The sequence below is a fragment of the Ochotona curzoniae genome, unplaced genomic scaffold (genome assembly GCF_017591425.1).
Source record: "Ochotona curzoniae isolate NIBS_2020 unplaced genomic scaffold, NIBS_Ocur_1.0 scaffold_4683, whole genome shotgun sequence".
Classification (NCBI taxonomy): Eukaryota; Metazoa; Chordata; class Mammalia; order Lagomorpha; family Ochotonidae; genus Ochotona; species Ochotona curzoniae.
The window spans coordinates 28,405,721-28,431,146 of record NW_024467121.1 but is presented as its reverse complement, the minus strand read 5'-3'; the positions used below and the strand labels follow the sequence as shown (position 1 = coordinate 28,431,146).

General features: G+C 42.4%; 1 protein-coding gene and 1 long non-coding RNA gene across 4 annotated transcripts in view; both read left to right on the top strand.

The window, feature by feature from the left end:
• Positions 1–1,865: 1,865 nt before the first annotated feature.
• ACTN2 (actinin alpha 2) overlaps positions 1,866–25,426 on the top strand; it is a 67,575-nt gene continuing 44,014 nt past the window's right edge. The window contains exon 1 of one of the 3 annotated variants that reach the window (XM_040968082.1): positions 1,866–2,215. In XM_040968082.1, the coding sequence (XP_040824016.1) occupies positions 2,090–2,215 (126 nt within the window). In that variant the 5' untranslated portion in view covers positions 1,866–2,089. The remainder of the gene's footprint in view (positions 2,216–25,426) is intronic. The other 2 variants (XM_040968081.1, XM_040968083.1) reach the window with 2 other exon arrangements.
• LOC121148081 lies at positions 5,462–20,948 on the top strand. Its single transcript, XR_005882502.1, has 3 exons — positions 5,462–5,472; positions 16,385–16,389; positions 20,866–20,948. It is a non-coding gene; the product is annotated as an uncharacterized LOC121148081 (long non-coding RNA).

Here is a 25,426-nt window from a genome sequence, read left to right as displayed (position 1 = left end):
CCACAACTCTCTCTTCTCCTGTAACTGACCTTGCAAATTATTGATGCTTTGATCTCTGAACTTCCAGTTTAGGACACCATTAGCTATACCTGGTTTCTTGTTCATCCTATTGCCTCTTACATTTTTTCTGCAGGCAGTAGAGCAACCACCACATTTACACAATTCATTTCTTGCCTCTCAGACCCTATTGTGCTTCCTTGCCTGACTGTCATATTTTAAAAACTTGTGTTTCAGGGATTGGCATCACAGTGCAGTCTAGGCTACTGCCTGCAGCACTAGCATCCCACATGGGCAGCAAGCAACTCGTGTTCTGGCTGTTCCATTTCTGATCCCAGTCTTTGAGCCCCCAAACCTACATGGGAGACCCCAGTGCAGTTCCTGGCTCCTGGTTTCCTCTTGATTCTGCCCCAGTTATGGCAGCCATCTGTGAAGTAAGCCCACAGATGTGTGATCTCTCTCTCTTCTGCTCTAATTCTGCCTTTCAAATAGATATATGAAATATTTTAAAATAGAAAACTTCTGTTGTAAATATCACCCCACCCTGATTTTAGTTGCCCTGAGCAAGATGCTAGATCTGGTGTCATTTATTCCATCTTATCTGGAACTTGAAATCCTCACTGTTATTTTTGAACACTAACACTGTAGTATTTTTTGGTAATAGTCTGTAATAGCTAACTTTTATTAAAGAATTTATTCAGAGAGTATGATTTTTAGCCCCAAATGTCAAAATGTATCTTTAAATTTTACATTTAAACCCAACCAAATTAATTTCCAAGGATACGTCTTCCTTCAACTAGTTGAGCACTTTACTATGCAGTAGAAACACTTTTAGCTGCTAGGGATGATAGATGTGAAAAAGTCCTGTCTTCCTGCTCATAGTTAGTGAGAATGCCCCCAGACAATAAAAGGAAACAGTGTTAAAAATTCTAAATTGCGCTTCAAGTATGCCAACATATTAGTAGCCCTGAGTCACGATCTTGTAGCATTAGTGGATAATTTGTATTCAATTCAGATGCACGCTTCAAGAGAGACAGAGATCCCATCAGCTCTGATTTGTAGCTAGGCAGTGAATACCGGTTTGATTTAAAAAAAAAAAAAAAAGAAAAAAGATCATTCTGCATGTCTCAAAGATCCTTGCTTTGCTGGCCTCAGAGGCCTGAGAGGGAACAGCCACAGCAGGAGATGTGTACAAAGCGGAAGATACAGCAGGGGAGGACGACATGGACATGTAATCTGAAGCTGACTGCCTGTCCTCCATTGTCAAGTTTCTTAAATTTATGACTGGCAGCTGAGAGCTGACACTTCCTGCCTTTGGTCTGGTTCCTGACATTTTCTTCCAGTTGGTTCAAGTTCTTTGCTTTCATTGCCCTGGAAGACAGAAGGCAGGAGGAGTGTATTTTGCAATTTTAAACTTTATTCGTGTGTGTGTGTGTGTGTGTGTGTGTGTGTGTGTGTGTGTGTGTGTGAACGAGCCACAAAAAAAGGGAGAAAACATGGAAAACGTGACTGTACGAATGGTATCTGGAAAACTTGGCTGTGTCTGAGGTGGTCAGCGACCCGGGCCCCCTAAGGGGTCTTTCCCGAGGCCCACGTGCCCCGATCACGAATGCGCCCGCAGGTTACCCCCACCTCCAGCCATAGGGGAGCAGAGTGGATGGGAACGAGGATCGCACCGGCATGCAGCCCTGGACGCTTTCTCAGCGGCCTCTGCGCGCGTCCTGAGGGCGGTTTGGGGGCAGCAGAGACCATGGCACTCGACTCGGGAGGTGCCAGGCGCCCCTATTCTGCCACCGCTCTCGGGGTGGCGGGGGCGGGCCGGCCCGAGCGGGCGGGGCGGGGGCGCGGCCCGGCGACCACGTGATGGGCGGCGGGGCTATTAAGCAGCGCGGCAGCCGCTCGCATCCCGAGCTGGTGCTTCGCCCGCGACGCAGCGCCCAGGCTTGACGCCCCTCTTGGAGCCGCACGAAGGTCATCCCGCCAGCCAGCCCGTCTGCCCCGCATCTCTGCCGTGCCCGCCGAGCCTCCGTGGGTCTGTCCGTCGCCTCCGAACCCCACGCCCCGCGCCACAAGCCCCGGCCGCACAAGCACCATGAATCAGATCGAACCCGGTGTGCAGTACAACTATGTCTATGACGAAGATGAATACATGATCCAGGAGGAGGAGTGGGACCGCGACCTGCTCCTGGACCCAGCCTGGGAGAAGCAACAGAGGAAGGTCAGCAGGTGCCCTGTGCTGCCATCCATGGGCCGGACCACATGGCTGTGGGTTCCCGGTACTCCTTCCACATCCCCAGCTACCCCAGTCCTTGAGCATCCCGGGTCCTTGAACCTGCCACAGGGTGCTGGATGGAGTTGCTGTGTGATCTTGCGGTCTCGCAGCCCTAGTGGATGGGGGTGGGTATTAGAAAGGGGAGAACACGTGCAGGGTGCCCGGACAGGCAGGACGCTGGTCGTCGTGTGTGCGCGAGCGCATGTATATGGTTAACATGAGGGTTGTAGAATGACAATCGTTAAGAGAAGAGCAGCTCGTTGTTAAGCTTGTTCCTGTTTCTCCCACTGACTAGCCTTAGAAGTGGCTCTGAAAGTCTCAGGTCTGCTTCTGAGGCCACTCTTGGCTCCATGACCTTGCCTACAGAGTTAACAGTTTACTGGCCTTAATATGCAGTCCATGGCCCAAACCAAGTCTCTCCAAATGAAAGAGGTAAAATGACCACCAGGATTTTCCCCCAAGAGTAGTGAAAGGTCATGTGTGGGGGCCTTTTTAGCAAGGGATGCTGTATGATCACTGTGTATTCATGATCAAGTAATAATTATTTCACACTCTATTTATAGTTCATTGAGGTAAGCGCATAGGGTCGAAAGAGTCAGCCAGCTTCTAAAAGGTCCTGCTGGTTGGCGCTCTCTGGAGGTCCAGTGGAACATTCCACCATTTTAAGATTTCTTCTTGATCCTCTTAGCTAGAACAAATAGGGAATGCTCCCTGGCAGGCTAAATCTGACCTCCTGTTTGGGTTTGAAGCCTGGCTGGGCAGACGTGACCACAGAGACCTGCTAACCCAGCCGGAGGATGACAGTGTCATGGCAAATGCCAAGTGCCCCATCTTTTGCCTTCTATTTTCATGGGCATAGGGCAAGGTGGATTTCGTTTCCCAGGGCCTGCTTTTAAGTGGGTAACCGCCTAGGAATCTGTGTGTAGCTGCCACTATGGGTGATTGTGTGATAGTATATGGTAAATGTGTGATAGTGGAAAACACACATCCCATGCTTCTTTCCCAGTAGTGTTAGCTGGAAGGACAGAGGTCTCACACTTCGATAATTTTCAAATAACCAAGCACTATTTTTCTATCAGGATCTCTCACTTCTTGTTTACCCTCCTGGGAATTGCCATTTACCAGTGTTGAAAGCTCTGATTCAGTTGCATCTCAGTCTCTGCCTAGCTTTCCAAGGCTTTTGCCTCTCTTGGAAACAAGAGGATAGGAATCACAAACAGAAGCCAAGTTTGAAGCAAAAATGTCAAACCCGCTCTGATTTTTTAAGGGCTTATTGTGAGGGAAGCACATGGCCTAAGGCTTACGAATGCCACAGCTGAATGAGCTGATGCATCATCAGACAGCGAGAAACCATAAAGCAACTTCAGTTTTTAGCATGGAATGTTCTTTAAAATTTTCTCCATGATTTTGGGCACTGCCTTTTTCATAGATGAGCAAAGAATTTCCTTGGTGTTTGTTTCAAATTCTCTTTTATTTTGAGGAAGTTTGACAGACAGACTCTGTCCAATTCCTGTCTCTGTCATTTTCTAAAGCTATGGTGTAATCTCAGTGGTTTCTATTGATTTATCTTTAATACAGCACAATGGCAGGCTCAAACTATCAATTTCCTAGAGGTCTATTGACACATATCTCCTACCATATTTATTCCTGTTGTCCTTTTTTTAGGTTTAAGGAGTCCTATGCGATTATTTAATCATATGTAAAGCACTTGAATAAAGATTATTATTAAAAGACATCCTGCTCCCAGTTCAACCAACTGCTAAAATGTCTAAATTTTTTTTCTTAAGACTGCTGAGTATTGTAGGTGCTGGGGTGCAGGGGAACCTAAAACTTCAGAAGGACACAGACTCTGAACAGACCCAGAAGATACTCTCTTTTTACTTTTGGTATAGAACCTGCTCGAGTCAGTAAAGTAACGCTGAACTGTGAGCTCAGTACAGCCAGCACAGGGACCTCTATTTATGTCCTATGAGACATGCTGTTGGAACAGGGCAAGGATAAAATGCCATTGTTTCTATTGTGGGCTACCTTCTCCACATTTGCCATTTCAGTGATACGCTGGGTATGAGATCTGTCAACAGATGCTGGCAGCACATGATGACGTCCGCAGCGTTCTAATGGATGTGGTACCTAATTATATCCCCAGTTCGGGGGCTGTGGAAATCCCTGTCCTTTGGTGTGGAATGCCTTGCTGCAGGCAGACTTAGTAAGAGTATAGTACCTTCTATAAAAGGAGGCAATCCAGAAGGTATTGGGGTTAGCATGGGGACATACATGTCAGGATGCCTGCCTTTCCTTTCAGGGGTGTGTTTAGTTGGGAGATAGAAGCATAGTTGCATTTCCTATAGAGAAGGGTGCATTTAACTTCATGCACAGCTCATGCGTAGAACAACTCCTGTAGATACGTATTAATGGCATGCTATGAAGACTGCAGTGATGAGGTATCCTCTCCCATATAGGACAGTTCCAGAGAATCAGTTTTGAAGAAGCTGAGCTTGGTTTCAGGGGCTTTTGAAACTTCTGAGAGCTTCAGTGTCTAAAAACAGCCTTTTTCTTGATCAAGGGACACATTCAGCCATTAGCTCTGCTGAAGCCTAATCTGGAAGTGACTTTTCCAGGCAGCAATGCTGAGCACGTGTGCTATCTCGCAAGCACAGCGCTCTGTCCTTAACCACACAGGAAGACCAGAACAGGCCTTTTAAGGCAATGAGATATCCCTGTCAGTACCTAAATGGTTCTTTATATCCTAAATCTTTGTGACTTGGTGATCCACACAGTTTTCTTAGAGGAACTTTGATTGTCTTTAATGGTCCTTAAAAAAAGAAGTTTTCCTCTTCTCTTCACCTGATTCACCTTGAAGTGTTTCTGTCTGGCTGGCATCAGGGCTAACATGTCACATCACCAAATGGAATTAGGCCACAAGAAGGGGTGCATGTGTAGGGGCAGCTGTGCACAAGATAGGGATTCGGTTGAGAACCCGGGAGCCCTACCTGTCTTTGGCGGTGGGGGGAGTAGCTGCTAATGTAAGGGCATGTGGTGAAGACTCATTGCCCTGCATAGTGAAACACACTCTAGCATGGTATTACCTAGGAGACAAGAACATCAATTGTTTGCTCCCACCAGATGAAAAGTGAATTAAAACCTTGTGAAATTTCTCAGATTCAAGAGATTCAGATGAATCAGCTTTGTTTGCAACTGTATGTGTGCCCACAGTTGAGTCACTAAACTTTTTTGAGCTATCATTTGTTCATTTAGAAAATTAAGATAAATTCCTGTCTGTCTTGCTTCACTGATGGGTTTCTGCCAGATGAGATGTTTATACTGACTTCTGTTGAAGGGAATTTGTACACTGTAAAGTCATCTGTAAATGCTTATATGTCACTATTATCTTGTGATATTGCAGCGAATATTTGTTAATTTTATCAAGTGGTCTAATGAATGCTACAGTCAGGCTTGTGAAGAATGATGAAGCACAATATTTGGTCCTTGGTGACTCCGTCATACTTTTATGTTGTAAAATATACATAATCCAAAACATACAGTTTTGACTATTTTTTTTTTTAAAGATTTATTTTTATTATTTTTTCATTGGAAAGGCGGATATACAGAGAGGAGAGACAGAGAGGAAGATCTTCCGTCCGATGATTCACTCCCCAAGTGAGCGCAACGGGCCGATACTATGCCGATCCGAAGCCAGGAGCCTCTTCTGGGTCTCCCACGCGGGTGCAGGGTCCCAAAGCTTTGGGCTGTCCTCGACTGCTTTCCCAGGCCACAGGCAGGGAGCTGGAAGGGAAGCGGGGCTGCCGGGATTAGAACCGGCGCCCATATGGGATCCCGGGCGTGCAAGGCGAGGACCTTTAACCACTTGCGCCACCGCGCCGGGCCCAGTTTTGACTATTTTTATGTGTACAATCCCATATCATTACTTAAATTCGTGTTATTACAAAACCATCAATTGCTTTCTAACTCTTGAACTTTTTCAACCCAAACTGAAACTCTGTGCTCATCAAACACTAGCTTTCCATTTCCCCCTGCTCCCCTGTGTGCTTCTAAAACAGGATTGACACACTGGAACACCTAGAACCTAGAACATAACAAATTGTCTAAGATAAGTGCCAGATGCTTACATAAAGAATAAGTCATGGTAGGTCAGAGAGGATTATTGTGGGTGGAGAATAATGAAAAAAGACCTGTAGGGAAGTAGAATTGGAGTTTGGTCCTCATTTGAGAACTAACTATTGAATGATTGGCAAGTTGGATCAAAAAGCATTTTTGGCTAGCAAAATAGTATGAAAAGCCAGTGTGTGTGTTGGGGAGAGAGGGAAAGAGTGGTAAGTGTAATATTGTCTTAACCTTGCTAGTACTATCAATGCCCCTCAGATCCACTACTGTGAGACCCTATGGAAGAACAAGTTCAGAGGAAGGAGGATAAAAGGTCAAAGTCACCACAGTGGTCCAGGCTGTAGCCTTCTAGGGTATGTCTGCCTTCTAGGGTATGTCTGTGGCTTATGATGTGTTTGAGGAAGGGTGAGTAGGAAGGGGGCTTCTGAAGCTCAAGGTCACGTATTTCAATGTAGAGAGAACATTGAGTAACTACAACAGGGCCAGGTTACAGAGGACTTGGATCAGGCTGAGTATGGACTTGTTTTTTTCAAACAGAACAGAGCTTAATTTTGAAAGAACCAAGCTTGAAATAGTTTATTATTTGCATGATAAATCCTAGTAGGTGAGGGCCTGAGGCTGGAGGGCCAAGGGCAAAAAGAATTCACACAAAAGAACTCATGATGGAAAAAAAAAAAAAAAAAACTCATGATGGGACACTGCGCAGAAGGTGGTGGGAATTAGAATGTGAGGACTCAAAGAAGCAATGGTGAGGAAGGCATCAATTTGAGGGTGATCAGGAGGGATTAGGAATATTAAATAACCACATGGCATATGGTAGGCTGGTGTATAAATTCAGTTAAGCAGATATGATCCAAGGATCAGAGCTCCTGACTTAAAGCTCAAGACAGGGGCACCACAAATGACAAAGCTAATGAAAGGAGTGTGTTTAGCCACCGGGAGATGGTGTTTAGATGGGAAGCTAAATATTTACAAGATATGTCATCACTCGGTGCAGAAAAATGAGTGATTGTGCTAAGGTGTCTAGTCTGGCATCCAAGAGGCATTGCTCAGGAGAGTTGGAGTTCCAGGTAGCATTTGATGGCCAAAGAAAGTTTTTGATGTGCAGAAATGTCAAGGAAGAAAGACTACCCTTGGAAACTAATTTCCATGACAGGTGACAGGCCTGGTGGGCAGCGCAGAATCACAGGTGCCATTGTTAAAATATGGAAAGATTACTTGTTGTCTTTGCATCCTGTCTGGAACACCATGTTCTGTCCGGAATCTGCCTTACCTTCAGCCACATCTACTGAACAAGAAATTTGAGCCCAAAATAAGGTTTTCCTCGAGTGTGGGAGGAGGAATCTAATTTTTTGCAGGGAAACATAATGAATACAGCCTCAGAAAACTGTCAGAAAGTACTGCGGTCCGTTGCCACAGCTGGGAGACACCTACAGACAAGGCGCAGTGGGTGGGGGAGTCACTGTGATGAGCAGAGGAGTTCATGTGGAATACGTTGGAGGACAGTCAGAGTTCCACTGCCGTTTCCCGGGGAACGGGACTCTGCTTCCAGAAAGAACTGAGAGCTGAAGATTGGGAGGCAAGCTTGTGAAGTAGTCTGCAAGACACATTTCAAACGCAAGAAAATCTTAAGTGCAAGAATATCATCTTTGTAAAGGAGTTTAAGAAGAGCAATTTTTGTACGAACAGCTGAGCAGATTTTCATTCTTTCTCCCCCACCAGAACCCCCTTTCCCACTGTTTTCCAGTTCAGAAGCTAGAAGATGTTTTTACCTGCCCAAGCACAACTGATTTTCACTGTCTCTTTCATTTGGCAAACTTGTCTCATGGTCCTTCCAAGGGTGAGACAAGAGAATGATGCTGACATAACCCTGGCCCCTGAGGTGCTTATAGTCTAGTGAGGAAACAGAAAAGCTTGGTGAGAAGCTTGGAGAAGGGACTCTTTGGTTAGCTGGGCTGCTGGAAGGAAGCAGAGACAGGTATTCCTCCTGCTTGCCTCTGTGTCAGGCCGACTGGAAGCGTCTTCTGAGGCTCCTGGGCCAAACACCAGGCAGTTACCTGAACTTTCTCTGTGCTACACATCTCAGCCAGTCACTCAGCAGTTCTTGTCGGGGCTGCCTCCTACATGCCTCCTGCCCCTCGGCTGGGCTCCAGGGACTTCAGGCTTTTCTGTATTCCCTCCTAGATCAGGGCTGGGGCCTCAGGCTTGTCAGCAGCCTTTCCTCCAGGATCCTGGGTAGAATGCCCTTGATAAGACACAGGTCTGGTTGTGAGAGCTTCCTGTTCAGAGTATCTCTGTGACTCTTCTTTGGTATTCACTTGGAAGAGCATTGTTGGATTTCATAGAAGCCCAAAGTGTGGCATTTGGAGAGAGTATTTGATATCTAAGGGGAAAACCAAGGAGAGGGATGAAGGCTACAAATCCAGGTACAGGAGTGAATCTGCTTATATACGCGGTGGCTGAGATTGTGAGAGAGAGAAGTGGAAGAGGAGTTACCCAAGAGGCACTAACATGGGCTAAGATTAGAGGACTCCTGAAGGCAGTGGTGACTTTGTCTGTGGAAGCCTTTGTTTTGTTTTGTTTTTTCCTGGATGAAAATGTGCAGATACTAGATAGTTTGGAACCACTGGACTGTCAAGACATCCTTGGTTTTTCTTTTTTCTTTTTTTTTTTTTTGTTCTGGAGAAATCTTCCTCTCTGTATTCTGTTGGAACTTTGCCAAGAAGCCTAACTCTGACCCTTTAATCAGTCAGCTTGCTGGAACAGAAGCCCAGAGCTTTGGTGCGGTGCAGTGAGATATCTTTTAGCTTGTGAAACAAGTTTTATTTTCAAAGCAACTGAAAGCTGTAAGTAATTATTATTGTGGGGGTTGTGCTCAAGTTTGTTATATTAAAAAATGTTTTAACACAGAAAGACCAATAATTGGTTTTATGGAGGAAAATGTAATTGAAAATTTGTGAGGATTATCAAAAACAGTAGAATTTGCTTGATATTAACATACTAGGTATAGAATTAAATCCCAAGGTATGTTTTCCTTTTTTTTTTTTTTTAAATTATCGTGTTAAGGGCCTGGTGGCATGGCCTAGCGGCTAAAGTCCTTGCCTTGAACGCCCTGGGATCCCATATGGGTGCCGGTTCTGGTCCCAGCAGCTCCACTTCCCCTCCAGCTCCCTGCTTGTGGCCTGGGAAAGCAGTCAAGGACGGCCCAGGCCTTGGGACCCTGTACCCGTGTGGGATACCCCGGAGGAAGTTCCTGGATCCTGGCTTTGGAACAGCATAGCATCGGCCGTTGCGCTCACTTGGGGAGTGAGTCTTCAGATGGAAGATCTTCCTCTCTGTCTCACCTCCTCTCTGTATATCTGACTTTGTAATAAATAAATAAATAAATCTTTAAAAAAATTATCATGTTAAAATTAAGGCAGTGATTTGAATTATTAACTTCCTTGAGGTGTTTGGTTTAGTGGAGACTATCAGTTGTGAAAATAGTAAAGGGCATACACAGAATTGCAAGAAATTTAAACTTACCTGCAGAGAATTATACTTTCGTGTTTAGAAACACGTTTTTGAGGAAGGGCATTTCCTGACGATGGACAGGTTGAGCTGGGATGTAGGAAGAGGGCTAACATTTTAAAAAATGCAAGCCATGTGTTTATACAGACTGTAACATTTCTATTCTATTGAAGTTTTGTGAAATATAAAATGACTGCTAATTCTATTATATATTTTGGCTTTTGGGGTAAGATTTTGGAGCACATAACTTTTCTTTAAGTAATCAAAGAGGTAATTCTGTTCGGACAGAATAACTGATATTTTAATCCATTGTTGTAGCAGATTTTAAAAAGGAGGTGGATTTTGGCATATTACTCCTGTTATCTCATACTAGTCACTGTATGAAATAGAGAGGCAACTATTGGAATTTCCAGGGACTTTTAAAACCACATATATCAATTGGTCTTGACCATTTTGAAAGATAAATATAATTTTTGTTTTTTTACATAGTTTTGATTTTTAGATAGTTTTTTTTAAAAAAAGATTTATTGGAAAGGCAGATCTGCAGAGAAAAGGAGAGATAAGAAAAAAGGTCTGTCTGCTGGTTCATTCCCAAGTGATCACAACGGCTGTAGCTTGGCCAGAGCTAAGCTCATCTGAAGTCAGGAACCATGAGTTTCTTCCGGGTCTCCCATGTGCATGCAGGGTCCCAAGGCTTTGGGCCGTGCTCTACTGCTTTCCCAGGCCATATGCATGGAGTAGAGCCGCAGGGGCAGGAAACAGTGCCCCTATGGGATCCCAGAGCATGCAAGGCTAGGATTTAGCCACTAGGCTATTGAACTGGGCCCTAGCTAGTTTTTAAAATAACTTTTCCATTGCTGGTTTAGGTTGTAAAAGTGGCAGGTAGCTGGAAAATTCTGTTGGAAGCAAGGAATGTGTGACTGTAGCTCACGATTGAAATTTTGTTAGCTAATTGTTTGGTTGCATATTCTCGGTGAGTGGTAGAGTTGGGTTTCAGATCCAGGCTGTGTAAGGGTAAGGCTTTTTGATACTGTCTCTGTTTTTGTTACCTTCTGCTTAGTTTCTTAGCCTACAGAACTAGGCTTTAGTATTGCTAGTTTTTCACTTACCCATACCCTCTTACCTTTGTGGATTGATATACTTACTCTGACTTTTAAAAAATTTCTAAGGTAGTGAAACTGGGAACATCAAATAAGAATGTGATGGGCCTGGTATGGTAGCCTAGTAGCTACAGTCCTCGCCTTGTGTGTGCCAGGATCCCACATGGACTACAGTTCATGTCCCCACAGCTCCACTTCCCATCCAGCTCCGTGCTTGTGGCCTTGGAAAGCAGTCAAAGATGGCCCAAAGCCTTGGGACACTGCACCCCCATGGGAGACCCAGAAGGCTTTGAATCAGCTCAGCTCAGGCAGTGCGGCCACTTATGGAGTAAAACAGCAGACGAAGCTCTTTTTCTCTGTCTCTCCTCTTCTCTGCATATCTGACTTCTCAATAAAAATAAATCTTTAAAAAAATAAATAACAGTGAGAAAACTCAGTTTTCAGGGAGGAAATGCTTTTTTCAGTCAAAGGAATCTGTAGAGGTTAAGCTCCCATGGTCTCTGTCCTATTGATAGATATTCACAGTAAGAGAAAAGGGGCACAGGAAGTGGCAAATGAAGTTCTGAGGGAACTGGGGAGGACATGCCAGGAAGGCCGTGCCGTTGGAATTCGAGGCTGCTGTGTCTGATTCAGTTCCAAAAGAAGCCGGAGTTCAGGAGCCTAAGCTTCAGGATGAGCCAGCTCTTTGGGGAACAAGGAAATGAGACTTTCCAAGGCAAGAGCACAGATTGAAGTCACCCTCCTGCAGGCGCCTCCAGGCTTCCGTCCACTGGACCACTCTATACTTGATCTTAGCCAAAAGACTGAGAAGTGACCGGCTGGATCACTCTAAGATCAGAACTGCATGGGGACAGAGCCTGGCAGGTTGAGAATTGGCAGTACCAGGAACTCACCGCATTTTTTTAAATGCTGCTTTAAATTTTAATTTTTGAACTTTTCATGATAGGTCTCTTCAAGCCTAGGGAGAGAATATAACGGAGTGCCTGGAGCTCAACTGGCTAAAGCAAAGTCAAGTCCTTATGAATGGGGCGTGTCTGGTTCTCAAAGGAAAAATTTTCATAATTAGTAAATGCTTTATTATGAAAGAAAGTAGCACCTGGCAGAACCACAACTAGCCCATGAGTCCTGGTTGCCTTTCCCTGGTTGATAAGTTCTCGCAGTGCCTCAAGTTTCCTGCGCCCACCTTGGCCACTTCACTTCAGGCTCTCCCCTGGCCCCACCCCTCACCCTAAATGCCACCTGAAGTCCCAGAATTCTAATGATTTCCCATGCTCTTGACATCATGTCTGCCTTTTCCTATAAACAAGAGATTCCTAGTACCTGCCTTTCTAGGGATCTGTGATAATCATGGAACTAGCCTTTCTCAGTCTGTAACCATGTGATCTGATTGCTAGAATTCCAGGCCCAGTGAGAGAGGAGGAGGGATTGTGCTGGAAAACAACAACAACAAAAAAAAACCTTTGGCAAAGATGAAGCCTTTTGACGTCTTTCAGCACAAGCCCTCACATGTGATGTCAGTAGAATATACCTTGTGGCTAAGGAGCTGCAAACTTAGTTGAACCTGTGCACTGACCCTCATCTCTGACAGGCTTGTTGTTTTGGGGCTCTCCTAGCTCCCCCAACTGCTGCTTCTATTGCTGTGGGTACTGAGCTTGAATTTGAGACATGAAGTGGGAACAATGTCTGAATTTGATAATTCTGCATTTTTATGTCCTCCACCACCCCCAGAGGACAGTCAGAGGAGGGAGCCAGACATTGAAAGTGTTCTTCTGCACAGGTTATTTTTAGGTCCTGTCTTGCCAAGACTGCTTCTGCTTTTATTTTGACACAAAGCAGACCCTTACCCTCTCAGGTGAATTTCCAAAGTAACCCCAGAAGAGTGATGGGAGCAGGGGACTTCACATACATGAAGATTCTGGGTCAGCTCTTCCTTTACAAGACTTATTTTAACTTTAAAAGATGACAGTTGGTGTGAGCAGTAAGGCAGAGGCCCCTTTCACTGGGTGTGTGTCAGTTTCCTGGTCTACATACCCATCTCCAGCTAGCTCCAAACCAGTCTTGAGTAAGGTGTGTCCAAAGCCTGACCATAAGCCAAGAGTAGCTCAATGTGACCAATATGCGGCTTTTCCTGGGGTGGCAATTGTGAGAACCACTCCCATTGTGTGTTGTGTGTAAGCATAACAACAGTGCCTATTCAGAGCACTGGGCTGGCAGCGAATCAAGGTAATTACTGAGGGCAACAAGCCAAAACTCCAAGCTGGATGTAAGTCCAAGTGCCGTGTGCTGGGTGGGAACTGCCTATGCCTCCCCAGCCCTGTAAGATGCTGTGCAGCTCCAGTCAGAAAGCCAGTAAGTGGAACTTCTTTCCACTATGCTGTCTCTCTTGCATTGGAGTATAAATCCCTGCAATGTACCTTGTCTGGGTTCTACCTTGGCCCCTTGTCAATTCCCACTACAGAAAAATCAAAGAACCTGGTTTGGTAAAGCAGCACAATATCCCCACTACTCTGTGCACATCACAGCCTCTCCCTGGATCTCTTTTCTTTATGAGATGAGGAAGGGTGGTGGATACAATTCAGAGAGAATATGGACCCTACATCCCAGTTTGCCCAGAACAGTCTCAGTTTGTGGCTGGTGTCCCAGAGAAATTAAAAATAGCATCTCTTCTGACTCTCCCAAGATGTCCACTTTATAGTACTAGCTATGACCACCATGTTTCAAAAAGCTGCACTAGCCAGCCTCCTGATGGGTAAAATGCTATTGGCACAAAATAACTTACATATGCCTGTGGCCTAGTTCTGAGTTTTAAGCTTGTTGAACTCATTATTTGGTAGGACCATTAAGCTTTTGGCTATAATATATGTTAAAAATATGCATTTCAGGACCTGGTGCAATGACTCAAATAGCTAATCCTCCCCCTTTGAGCACTGGCATCCCATATGGGTGATAATTCTTGTCCTGGCTGCTCTACTTCCTGGCCAGCTCACTGCTTGTAGCCTGGGAAAGCAGCAGAGGACAGCCCAAAGCCTTGAGATCTGCACACACATGAAAGACTCAAAAGAAGCTAGTAGCTCCTGTCTATGGATCAGTTCAGTTCCAGCTATTGTAGCCACTTGGAGACTGAACCAGCAGATGGAAGATCTTTCTGTCTGTCCTCCTCTCTGTGGATCTGTCTTTCCAATATAAATAAAGAATTTTAAAAATACACCTCAAAGATATTTTAAAAATAAAGACACCAAAAGGAACATCTAAAAAACATGATGATGAATCCTGTAAGATTTCTTAAATTTTGACAAATGTATCATCAGATGTCTGGTGATTTCTGAATATCCTAATTCATGAATCTTTCAGAAGACGAAACGTAGCAGGCTGTTCTTGGATTAAGGCCAGTAATGAGAGAGATATAAACCACTCACCTTGCTGGAGGCCTTGTAAAGGCCAGATTGCCCTCTGAAATGCTGTTAAACTTTGATGTTTTGTATGCTATGTGTATGATTTTATAAATATTGCATACATTTACTTTTCAAACAACTTGATATTAAATGGGCTATGTGTTTAAGGATGTTTATTCTGTATGTGTGAAAAATTACGGGTTAAACATTATTTAATTATCTGAACCAATGATCAAAGTGGGGTCTCTGGGTCTATTCTTGTTATAGTTTGTCTTTTCTCAAAATTTTAGGAATTTACATGTATGTTCACACACTGGAAAATCTTGGAGTAAAGTGATAAATGTATTTCTTTACTGTGTGGTAAAGTCATGTGTAATGTAAAATTCCCCTCACATCTCTAATGAGACGTAGGTGGGACTCTTGCCTTTCAAGTCTTTTAAGGACTTGGTAGGGATGCAGGAAAAACAGTGTCAGAAATACCTGGCATGTTACAGTGGCTTCTATTGCTGCAGCTAGCGTGTGGGTAACTGGATATGAAAGACTCTAAAGGATTTCACTTCTGCCGTCCTAGAACTTGGACAATGTGTACCTTCTCCACTAGGGTTTCAAAATATGTCCAAATAGGGGTTTCAATGTGGTACTTTAAAAAAATCTTAATATTGCATTTAATTGATTATGTCAGTCATCTAATATTCCAGATTACAGTGTTGTTCTTCTTATTTAGGAATATAGAGGATTGATAAAAATAGAGCTGAGTAGCATAATTACAGACAAACTGGGAAGGGCAAAGAAAATAGGTCATTCATCTAGCCTAACAACTTGTATATAATTTCCTGAATTACTTAATTTTTAATTTGAGAAGCAGAAAGTTGGAGGCGGGAGGCAGAGGAAGAGAAAAAGACATTGTAACAGAAGCAGAGATCTTTCCAGTGATTCACTCCCAAAAAGCTGACAACACCTATGACCTGGTCAGGCTAAAGCCAGGTGCTTGAAATTCATTCTGGGTCTCCCATGTGGGTGACAAGGGCCTAAGTACCTGAGCTATCACCTGCTACCTCCCAAGGTATGCATCAGCAAGAAGCTGGAGTTGATAGCACAGGTGGGACTTGAACCTCCAGTATGGAATGCAGGTGTCCCAAGATGCCAGCCCTCCAAATTACTTTTTTAAAACACATTTTTAAATGATTCATATAAAGAATACATGCTCATTGTTGGACGTGTAGGTAAGAAATATTGAAGTCACAGCCCTGAGACAGTGTTAGCATTGCCTCATAATGCCTGCTAGTTTGTTTTATGTTGTAGTATGAGAGGACACGTTTATGAGTTTCGTGAGTAGTATCTGATTGCTTGAAATGGCTCAGAATGCAAAGCTTTTATTGTATCTTTATTATATGTTTTCTTTTTTGAGCAGGAGAGAGAGAGAGAGCGTGCTCCCATTCCCTGGTTGACCCCCACACATCCACAATTGCTCAAGGTTGCATCTCAGAATTGGAAGCTGCACCCAGGTCTCTTTCCCCCAAGTGTGTAATAGGAACCCAATTACCTAAACCATCACTGCTGCCTCCCAAAGTGCTTATTAGCAGGAAGCTGTAGTCCAAACCCAGAGCACAGAGTCAAGCCTGCTCGACTTGCGTGTGGGATGTGGATGTCCTGTCTGGTATCTTAACTGCCAGGCTCAATGCCTGCCCCTGTTGTGTATTTCCATAAACGTTTTCCAATCAATATGAGCAAGAGGGAAGAACTTGATGGAAGAGATCCCAGCTGATTCCCTCTGGTCAGCAGGAAATTTGGAACTGCCCAACTTCCTGGTTTTTTTCTTCCATATGTTAACTATATCTCACCCATATGTAGAGGAAAGCTGTTAATACACCTGACTATAGAGTAGGATACCAATGCAGACAAGGAGGTGTGTTACAGAGAGCTGCTTCAGTCTACACCAATGCTTTCATTCCTATATTTAGGCAGCCATTTATTTGAGTCCTTGAAAATAGTAACAGTATGGTGAACTTGAATATTTATTTTTGCTATCTGTGTGGGACAAGCTGCTTCCCCAGTTGCCGGATGGGCTAAGGAGGGAAACAGCATGGTGTTTTCCTTTGAGCTTGAGTTCCCCTTCAAGAAGAGAATGAGGAATTATGATAAGTGTTGCCATAGCTTAAAGCTAAGGAACACTGGGTATGCCCTTCCACAGAGCCCACACCTTGCACATAATTAGCCAGACTCCAAGGAAACAAGTTATTTCGGGCAGCATAGCTCAGGATCAATCATAGGCTGTTTGTTGGGAACCTTCATATGGTTGCTTACCACAAAGTCCTCAAAGGAATTCTCCACATAGTTTGTGCCAGCTTAGGGGAGGCAGGTGCAACCCTGAGGAGCACCCAGCTTGTGACTTCCCGGCTCCTGGCTCTGAATGTCTTTAAGCTTGGATCTTTCAGGTGATCCTCTTACTGCTTTGAATATTTTTAAATGTATTTTTTTCTTTTTAATGTAAAAATAACTTAGACTTTGAAGATATTTGTTTTTGTTAATTTAACATATGCTTCCAACCCCAAAATAGTTTAAGAATCTGAATATTTTTAACCTTAACTGCATTGGATTTGACATTCAAATCAGGAAATTTCATCAAGATAATTTATTAACTCTGCTTTAGAAAAGAGAATGCTATACATTTTTTAATAATAAAATTTTTGTCTCAGGAATTAAAAAGCCCTTCTTGGAGAAGAGAAAAGCTAGCTTAAATTGCATAGTATCCCAGGAATAGTTGCTGTGCTGCCTGCGTTGCTTAACTTGAACTTGAGGATTATGAAAAGGTAGAGTTGAATAACTGTAGCTAACAAGTAAGAATGAGGAGAATGATAAAGACTCTGGTTTGTGGTAATAAAATATGTGTGGGGAATTTTCCTGAGCAGGGAGGAAATTAACAGATGAGGATTTGACTTTGACTTCATGATAAATGTAAGATATTTATAAAATAGAAAAATACGCTAAGTAATTTGACCCATATCCAGGATTATTTATGGTGATCAGGACAAGAAGGAACATTGAGACACAGAGTGTTAAATGGGGTGTTTGACGTGGAGTTGGAATGCAGTAGGCCTGGATTTAGGACAGTTGTCCATTTCATAGACAACAGAAGCACACTCTAAGATCAGCAAATGATGGGCTTGGGTGAATTTGTTATCATTCTTACAAATTCCTATTTATTTTTATTGATATCAATGAAATTTTGATCAGAACAGTGAATGTTTTAGCTTATTCAAGTGTTGACCTCTTTTCAGAAGACTAACAGTATGTACTGAAATACAATTCTCAAATAGAAATCTCATAAGTATGCATGCTCTTCAGAAAGTTTATAGAAAAAATCCTAATTTACAAAAAATTATGGACAGATCATGGCACCAATATAAACTTATCTTTCAAATCCATTTTTCACCAAACTTTCTGAAGTCCCATTATATAAAGATTAAATATGTGTTAGAAATGTGACTTAAACTCTTTAATGTGAAAATTGGTAAGGCAGCATCAGCGTTCCAAAAGACATTTCAAAGTATGCACACATTTGTTGATTAGAAATTTTGAAATAAATGTCCAAATGGAGACACACTTGTTCTGTGGGAAAATGGAGGTTGTCTCACTGAAGAGACTTCATAGGCATGTGTGTGGACAGTCATTCTGCCTTGCTATCAGTTGTCTGTGACTTTGAGTTGTAGAAGAGCCTTGAAAGAGTGCCATGAGCAGTGTCCATGGGAGCACAGCTTTTTCCCTGTGTAAAATAGCCCTATTAGCAATTTTCCCCTTTCCAAATGCCATGACTTTAATCTGTTCCATCCTTTCAGGAAGTTATAGGGAAGATTATATGTAACCGGGAGATCAGTCCTCAAATTGAAATTAGCCTGAGGTAGCTTACTTAGATGAAACACTGAAAGCATTTACTCTTTTCCTAGCATTTTCCTTTTTGTATTCTGAACAGCCTGTGGGCTAAAGAGTTGTATTCTGAACAGCCCAAGGAAGCCAGTCTGTGAGCCGGAGAGAAAGGCATGGTTCGGAATTTCTGATTAAAACCAGACCTGGATAAGATTATCTTCGCAAGTGCTGAGAGCCAACTTTAACCTATCCACTTAAATTGTCATCCATTTAGTTTGATGCTATTTTTAGACACCCTCAGCAGTGAGGTTGCCTGTTATTTTTACAAGGTATCTCCCTCTCTCTTTCTCACTCTGTCTCTGGCAAGATTACCAAATCTTAACATTTAAGGATTCTATAGTTAGGTTTGACATGATAATAATTTTTAAAACCCTGGAACTTGAGCAGAGATCCATTTTTAGCCTCTCAGTCTTTTTAATTTCCCTATCAAGGAAAAAGCTGTCTTTCTTCATCTATATCAGAAAGTCTGACACACAATATCATATTCAACAAATAGTTATTTTAAAACAAGATTTATTTCATTTATTTGAAAGACAGAGCTAGAGCGATCTTCCATCTGTTGATTGACTCCCCAGATAGCTGCAGTGGTTGGTTCTTAACCAGTCAAACCCAGAAAGCTGGGACTCCATCCAGCTCTCCTATGTGAGTAGCAGAGGACCAACCACTTGGGCCATTTCCCACTGCCCTCCCAGACACATTAGTAGGGAACTGGAGCAGAGGATGAACAGCCAGGATTTGAACTGATACTCATAAAGGATGCCAGTATCACAGGAGTGGTTTAATCTGCTGTACCTCAATGCCAGTCCCAAAAAGATAGTATTGAACACCCCTGTGTTCCAGGCACTGTCCAGAAGACCAAAAGTCATGCTTTCCCTTATATTGCTTTCACCAGCATTTCTTAGAATTTTCAAGTAGTAGTGATAATGGTGCCTTGGAAAACCCTTGAGTTATCTGTGGGCTTTCCTTCTTCTTGAGATTCTTAGGGAGAGTATAGTGGCAGGTAATTCTGAATTTTGTTGGGCACTTATAAGTAGCCCTAGAACTCAAGTTAAAAGCAGTGTTTAATACAGTTGAGGAAGTTCCAGTTTATTTATGACTTAGATCAACACAGTTTAAACTTGGGAGTATTGATACTTCGAATGGATATTAGCTCTGTATGTGACCGTAGATTCTTACATTCACAAGAATGCTTGTGGGTCCCTATAGAAGTGAAGAAGACAGGATTGGTGGTTATGGTGTTTATTTTGGGCTCATATTTTTTTTATTCATAATGTGTATGTATGCCTGCAGGCACTTAAAGGCCTGAGAAATCAATTGTGGGCTTTATTTTACAGTGGAATGCAATGGACTTGCCTTTTTACAGTAGTAAGTTTTAAGATTCTTTACCTGTTGTGTTATGAACCAAGTCCTGGTCAAATGTAGTGCACTGCTTCGTTAGGTTTTAACCACCTTTTATCAATCAGTGTTTTTTGAAAATAGCATGGGTAAAATGTTTTTATACCTTTAACACAACCTAATGTTCTGAACACTTTCTACCCTGAGGAACGTAAGATACGCTAACGATGTTGTCCATGCTCTGAACTGTGTGTGAGCACTTGTGACAGACCTGGAACAGATGAAGACTTCACAGCCCCTGGATTAATGGTTCCCAACCCTTCTTACCTCCCCTTTATTTCTATGCAGCAGCATGCTATGATTGTGCTAAGCAATAGCAGGTTAAGCCTTGGTTATAGGAGGCGGACTATCTTCTGTGCTCCAGTAGGCTTAAAATGTGACTATGTGGTATCCTTATTTTTTCTGAGCAATCTTGCCTTGACTGAGCAAAGTTCTGAAATGACTTGATTCTTTCCTTTTATACCCCAGAGCACCTCAGTTTCTTTGAATTGCCACCACCAAAAGCTGTTCTTTTATGTTTCTGTGGCATTTAGATTTGCAAAAAAAAAATTGTTTTCCAGGTTTTTATAATCCATCATAGCTTCCAAACAACCAATTGAATCAGGGCTAATAACAGAGTTCCTAGGAGAAGAAACAAGCTGTGAATAGATGAGCAGACCTGCCCAGAACAGACAGAAAACTGATACCTAAACCAGGTCTCAGGATAAGGCCAGCTGTTTTTGAGGAATTGCTAAGCCAAACTTGTCACCTACTACAGTATCTAATAGGATTTTGAGAATTAACCAGAAATATGTGAGCAGAGAATAAGAAGACTGCCCTTTATGTAGTTAGATGCCTGGCTATGTAAAATGTAAAAACATCTAGGCCTCAGATAGACTTCCAAGATGTCTTAGTAATTGCTCAAAGGATGCCCAGCATCTTAGGACTAATACTTTCATTGTGAAGTCTTTGCTTTGATTAAATTTTTTGGATGAATAATTGAAAGATGTACTTGGGTATTTCTCAAAGCTGAAGGTTTGGAATTTTTCAGATCAGATGGTTATTCAGTCCTCATTATCCTGAGCAAGTAGCTACCAGGGTAGATGACTTTCCTGAGGACTTCCTTAATGCTAGTGTAGATGTCTGTGGAAAGACCTTGGAAATGTCTGCTGAGGCGAAACACTGGACAAAAGGAGACTCTATGATGGGCTATGTCAATCAGCGGATTCTTCAACAGCCTCATCGTGCCAGGAGTGGCAAGATTGGCAGCGATGCATAACTGGTGAGCTACCGGGACCACTTGAGCAAGGATCTCAGAACATGCCCTACATCCAGGACCTGGGGTGGGTGGGAGACTGGGTGGGGCTTCTCCCTCAATATTCCCTTTAGCCCTTGTAACTTTTTACCCTAATCAACAATGTAAAGATTGCCAAAAATATAATTTAAAAATACAAACAAACAAAAAGACAATGTCTGCTGAGAAGGATCTGACTATTTAAATCAAAGGTCATACCACTGGTTTCTGACGTGGTTCTGGAGTGGCCTGTTGATTGGGGTTTTGTATTGTTTGTGAGGGTCACCCAGTGTGGATCTTGACATGATGTGTGTACCTTTAAGGCCTTCCTGGCTGGGATTATAAAGCTTTATAGTAAACTAGGCTTTTCTGCTTTTGCCAGATTCGATCCTATGGAATGCAGGAATGGAATTTCTCCCCTTCCAGAGGTCCAGGACACACTACTCTGAGGACAGAATTGCTTTTCTTCTTCTTCCTCTGTCTTCTTCCTTCTTTCCTGATTTTTTTTGTTTGTGTATTTGGAAGGCAGAGAGAGAGATGGGGTTTAGGGGGAGGCTTCCATCTGCGAGTTCATTCCTCAAATGGCTGCGACAGCTGGGTCTGGGCCAGGTCAGAGCCAGGAGCCCAAACTTCATCTGGGTCTCTCATGTAGATACAAGTGCCCAAGGATTTAGTCCATCTTCCACTACTTTGCCACACAGAGTTGGAAGTGGAACAGCCAGGATTCAAACTGACATCCTTTTGGGATGCAAACATCACAGGTGTTGCCTTTTCTTGCTATGCTGCAACACAGGCCTCAAGTACTTTCTTACTGAAGCTGAAAGTATTTTAACTTCAGAGAAATGAATCTGGCCTTCTTCTTACCTCAGTAACCTGAGATTGCAAAAAATATGCTGGAGCCACCTCCCAACCTGCTTTTCAAAATCTAATAAAAACCAGGAAAGTGATTAGAAGTCATCCTAGCAAATTGAAAATTTGTGAAATAGAAAATACTGTTATGGTGATTATTATAAATAGAGAAATAAACAGAAAATCAGCTTAATGTAATTGTGGTTTTACACAAGTGCAACAGTATAGGTGGTGTTGCCCAAAGAACTTTTGCGTTTCTTCTCCACTTGATAACCTCTTGAACTATTTCATAAAGCTGTTCCCCACCATGTCAGTCATTTCTTTATAGCCAGCAGAGCATCAGAACATGAAGGACAAATAATTGGATGGTGTCAGAGGCAGAAATAGAACTTAAGTTTTGAGCCATGGCTGCAGGCCAGACCAGGCGTGCATGTCCTCCCTGTTCCCTCTTGGGGAGTCAGTTGCCCCTCCCTGTAGGATCCAGGCCAGGACAAGTATCAGGGTAAGTTCAATATCAACAGTATGGGCCTCTAAATGTCTTGACTCCCTGAACAGTAAGTGATATGCAGCCTCAAATTGAAGGTCACTGAGTGCTCCAGATTGTTTCTGACCTGACCCATTATGGATGTAAACACCGTAGGTTTGTTGGACTGCCTCCTCTTGAGCTTCATGCTGCCGCTCTGCCTCAAAGTCCCAGGCCTCCATACACCCCAGCCTGCTTCAATCAGAGAGAGCCTTATGTCAATCATGAATTTCTGTTTTTAGGAAATGTGATCTGAAAAGAGGATATTTTTGTAATTTTTACAGAAAAGACTATTGTGGGGGAAAAAAAGCACAATGAAAATGTATTGATATGTTGTCAACATTTTTGTTGAGAGAAAATGGAATGGTAAAACTTGAGCTGAGAATCTTTTTGGAGTCAGCCTGAACTTAGAACCTGCCTGCTAAAGACTTTAGGAACTACATCATATACATCATTAATTTATTTTATTTACTATTATATTTGTTTATTTTGGTCCTCATTTGTATACCCAGGTAACAGTTTGTTCCAGGTAGAATTGTGTATGATATGATCACAGAATCTTTTCCATCTTCACCCTGTGGGACAGTCTACAATGTAAGTTGCCAGGACTGTAGGCTTAATTGGTTTGAAAAGAAATCAGATACAGATGTGCAGCAGTTGAATAACACCAATTTCTCAATAATTCAGTTAGAACATACATAACTTTCTTTCTGTTAAACACATTGTATTGCTTGTCCTATTATATAATTTCACTCGGAAAAAGGCAGAAGTCTTGCAGTTCCCATGGAACGGTTACTCTGCTAGTAAGTCATATTATGAAAGATGGGATGAGGCTAATTCCTGCTAATGAGGTAAACTAGTTGTAGATATGCCTTCCCAGGCATATTAACAGAAAACTGGAATAGAAGCAGAGTAGCTGGGTCTTGAACTGGTACTCTTCCATGGGATGCTGACATTTTAAGCAGTAGCTTAATCAGCTACTCCACAACACTGGCCCCTCTGGGTTATAATTTTTCAATAGGTTTTTAAAAATGATGTACAAAATAATGTGCATAACATGATTTGCATTAAAAGGAACACCCTGAAAATAAGTGTCTCTGTGTTAATACATGTATGAAAGCTGTTGGAGGGATACATGATACACTGAAGCCCCTTGGTTCTTTCTGAGGCAAGACATTGGATAGATGGGAAACAAGGATAACAGGAAGGGTTTGCATTTTATATAGTTCTGTAAAGCCATTTGGATTTCTAACTGTTGGAACTATATTTTTCCCTTTTAAAAAGTAATTATGAATTTAACATTTAAATAAATAAATAATAGATTCCCATAAGAATGTTACCTTCAGCAAAAAACAAAACAAAACAAAACAAAACAAAAATTCAAAAGCAGTGATTTAAAATGACTCTATCTGGGACCAGCACAATGGCTCAATTTGCTAATCCTCTACCTGCAAACACGGCGTCCTATATGGGCACCAGCTCATGTCCAACTTGCTCCACTTCCCATCCAGCTCCCTGCTAATGCACCCGGAAAAGCAGTGGAATATGGCCCAAAGCATTGGGACCTTGCACAGGCATGAGAGACCTAGAGGAGACTCCTGGCTCCTGGCTTCAGATCAGATCAGCTCAGGCCATTGTGGCCATTTGGGTAGTGAACTACCTGATGGAAGATCATTCTCTCTATCTCTAATCTTCTCTGTGATTTTGCCTTTACAATAAAAATAAATGAATAACACTTAAACGCAGTAACCACAGGCACATGTGTTTTCTGAGTGCTTGAATGATAGCTAGTACAACTGCAGAGCCAAAAGTTACATATCCTTTCATCTTCATTGATTTCAATAGTTGCTACCAATTAGTTCAATAGGGGCCACCATCCATACTGAGTATCGATCCAAACTGTATACAAAATATCTTTTCTGTTTAGGTCTGTTTTGGTTTAAAGAGTTTGTTTCTTTTAGGAAAGACAATTATTATTAAGGCCCTCAGTTATTATTGCACGTACAAGAAAACACTTGCATTTCCTCCTTGTCTTTAACTTTAATGACATGACATAATTCTGGAAGTCAGTGACTTTTAGTCAGACTTGACAAACCTCTTTACTACCCAGAAGAATCAATTGTTAAGGACACTTTGTCCTTTTGTAGTCTTACTTGGGGGCAGTCTGCTTTGGAATGGTTGATTTTCTCATTTTGGGCACAAACCTAGTTTCTCCAACCCCTGTTCCTCCACCCTGGAGTGTCACGTGACAGACACTTTGTTCTCAAGCCCAGCAGCTGTCGGAAGGCAGAGGGACAGTTTGCATTCTTGGCCAGCAGCTGCCAGAATCATTTCTAATCTGGTGCTGGCAGGAAATAGTGCACAAGTGGAAGCTGAGTTAAAAGAAGCGTGAAAAATAGACAGAATGACTGTGAATGCCACTTAATATATCATCCATTTTCCATTGAAGCTTGCCCCCAGTAATTGGTTAACACCATGTAATTGTGAGCCCTTCTAGGTTAGGACTCCATCAAGTCATATTTGAAGTCCAGAGTCCTGTTTAAGGCTTAGGAAATGTGAGTTAGGATGTTGGTGTCATTAAAAAAATCATATATTTAAAAAATCAGTGGCCCAGAGCGATGGCATAGTGGTTAAAACATCAATTCAGTTATTAGTTTAAGGTTATTGTTCATCTGAGGTAAACTAGTTGTAGATAATGTTACTCAATGTCAGCCTCCCTGTGGTCTAAAGTGAAGCATTTTGAATAACATTCTTAAAATATTATCTATCCATAAACTTATTTTTGTTGTATGCAGTAAATAAAACCCATGCTAATATGAGTTTTGCTTCCCCACAAGAAGAGAGGTTTTCAGAAATCTATAGGTTATAGAAACAGTGCTGTTTTTCTTAAATAAAGAGCAGAAATTAGATTGGGATAGCGAATAAATGAGTTTTATCTCTACAGAGGAAATTTTGCTAAAATCTTATCTTTGGGTTTTTAGTTCTTCATTCCACCATATTCTGCTTTCTTTTGAAGGCCCAAGCAGTTGCAGACCCATGAAGTGTGATGTGTCAGGTGCCGAGTATAAG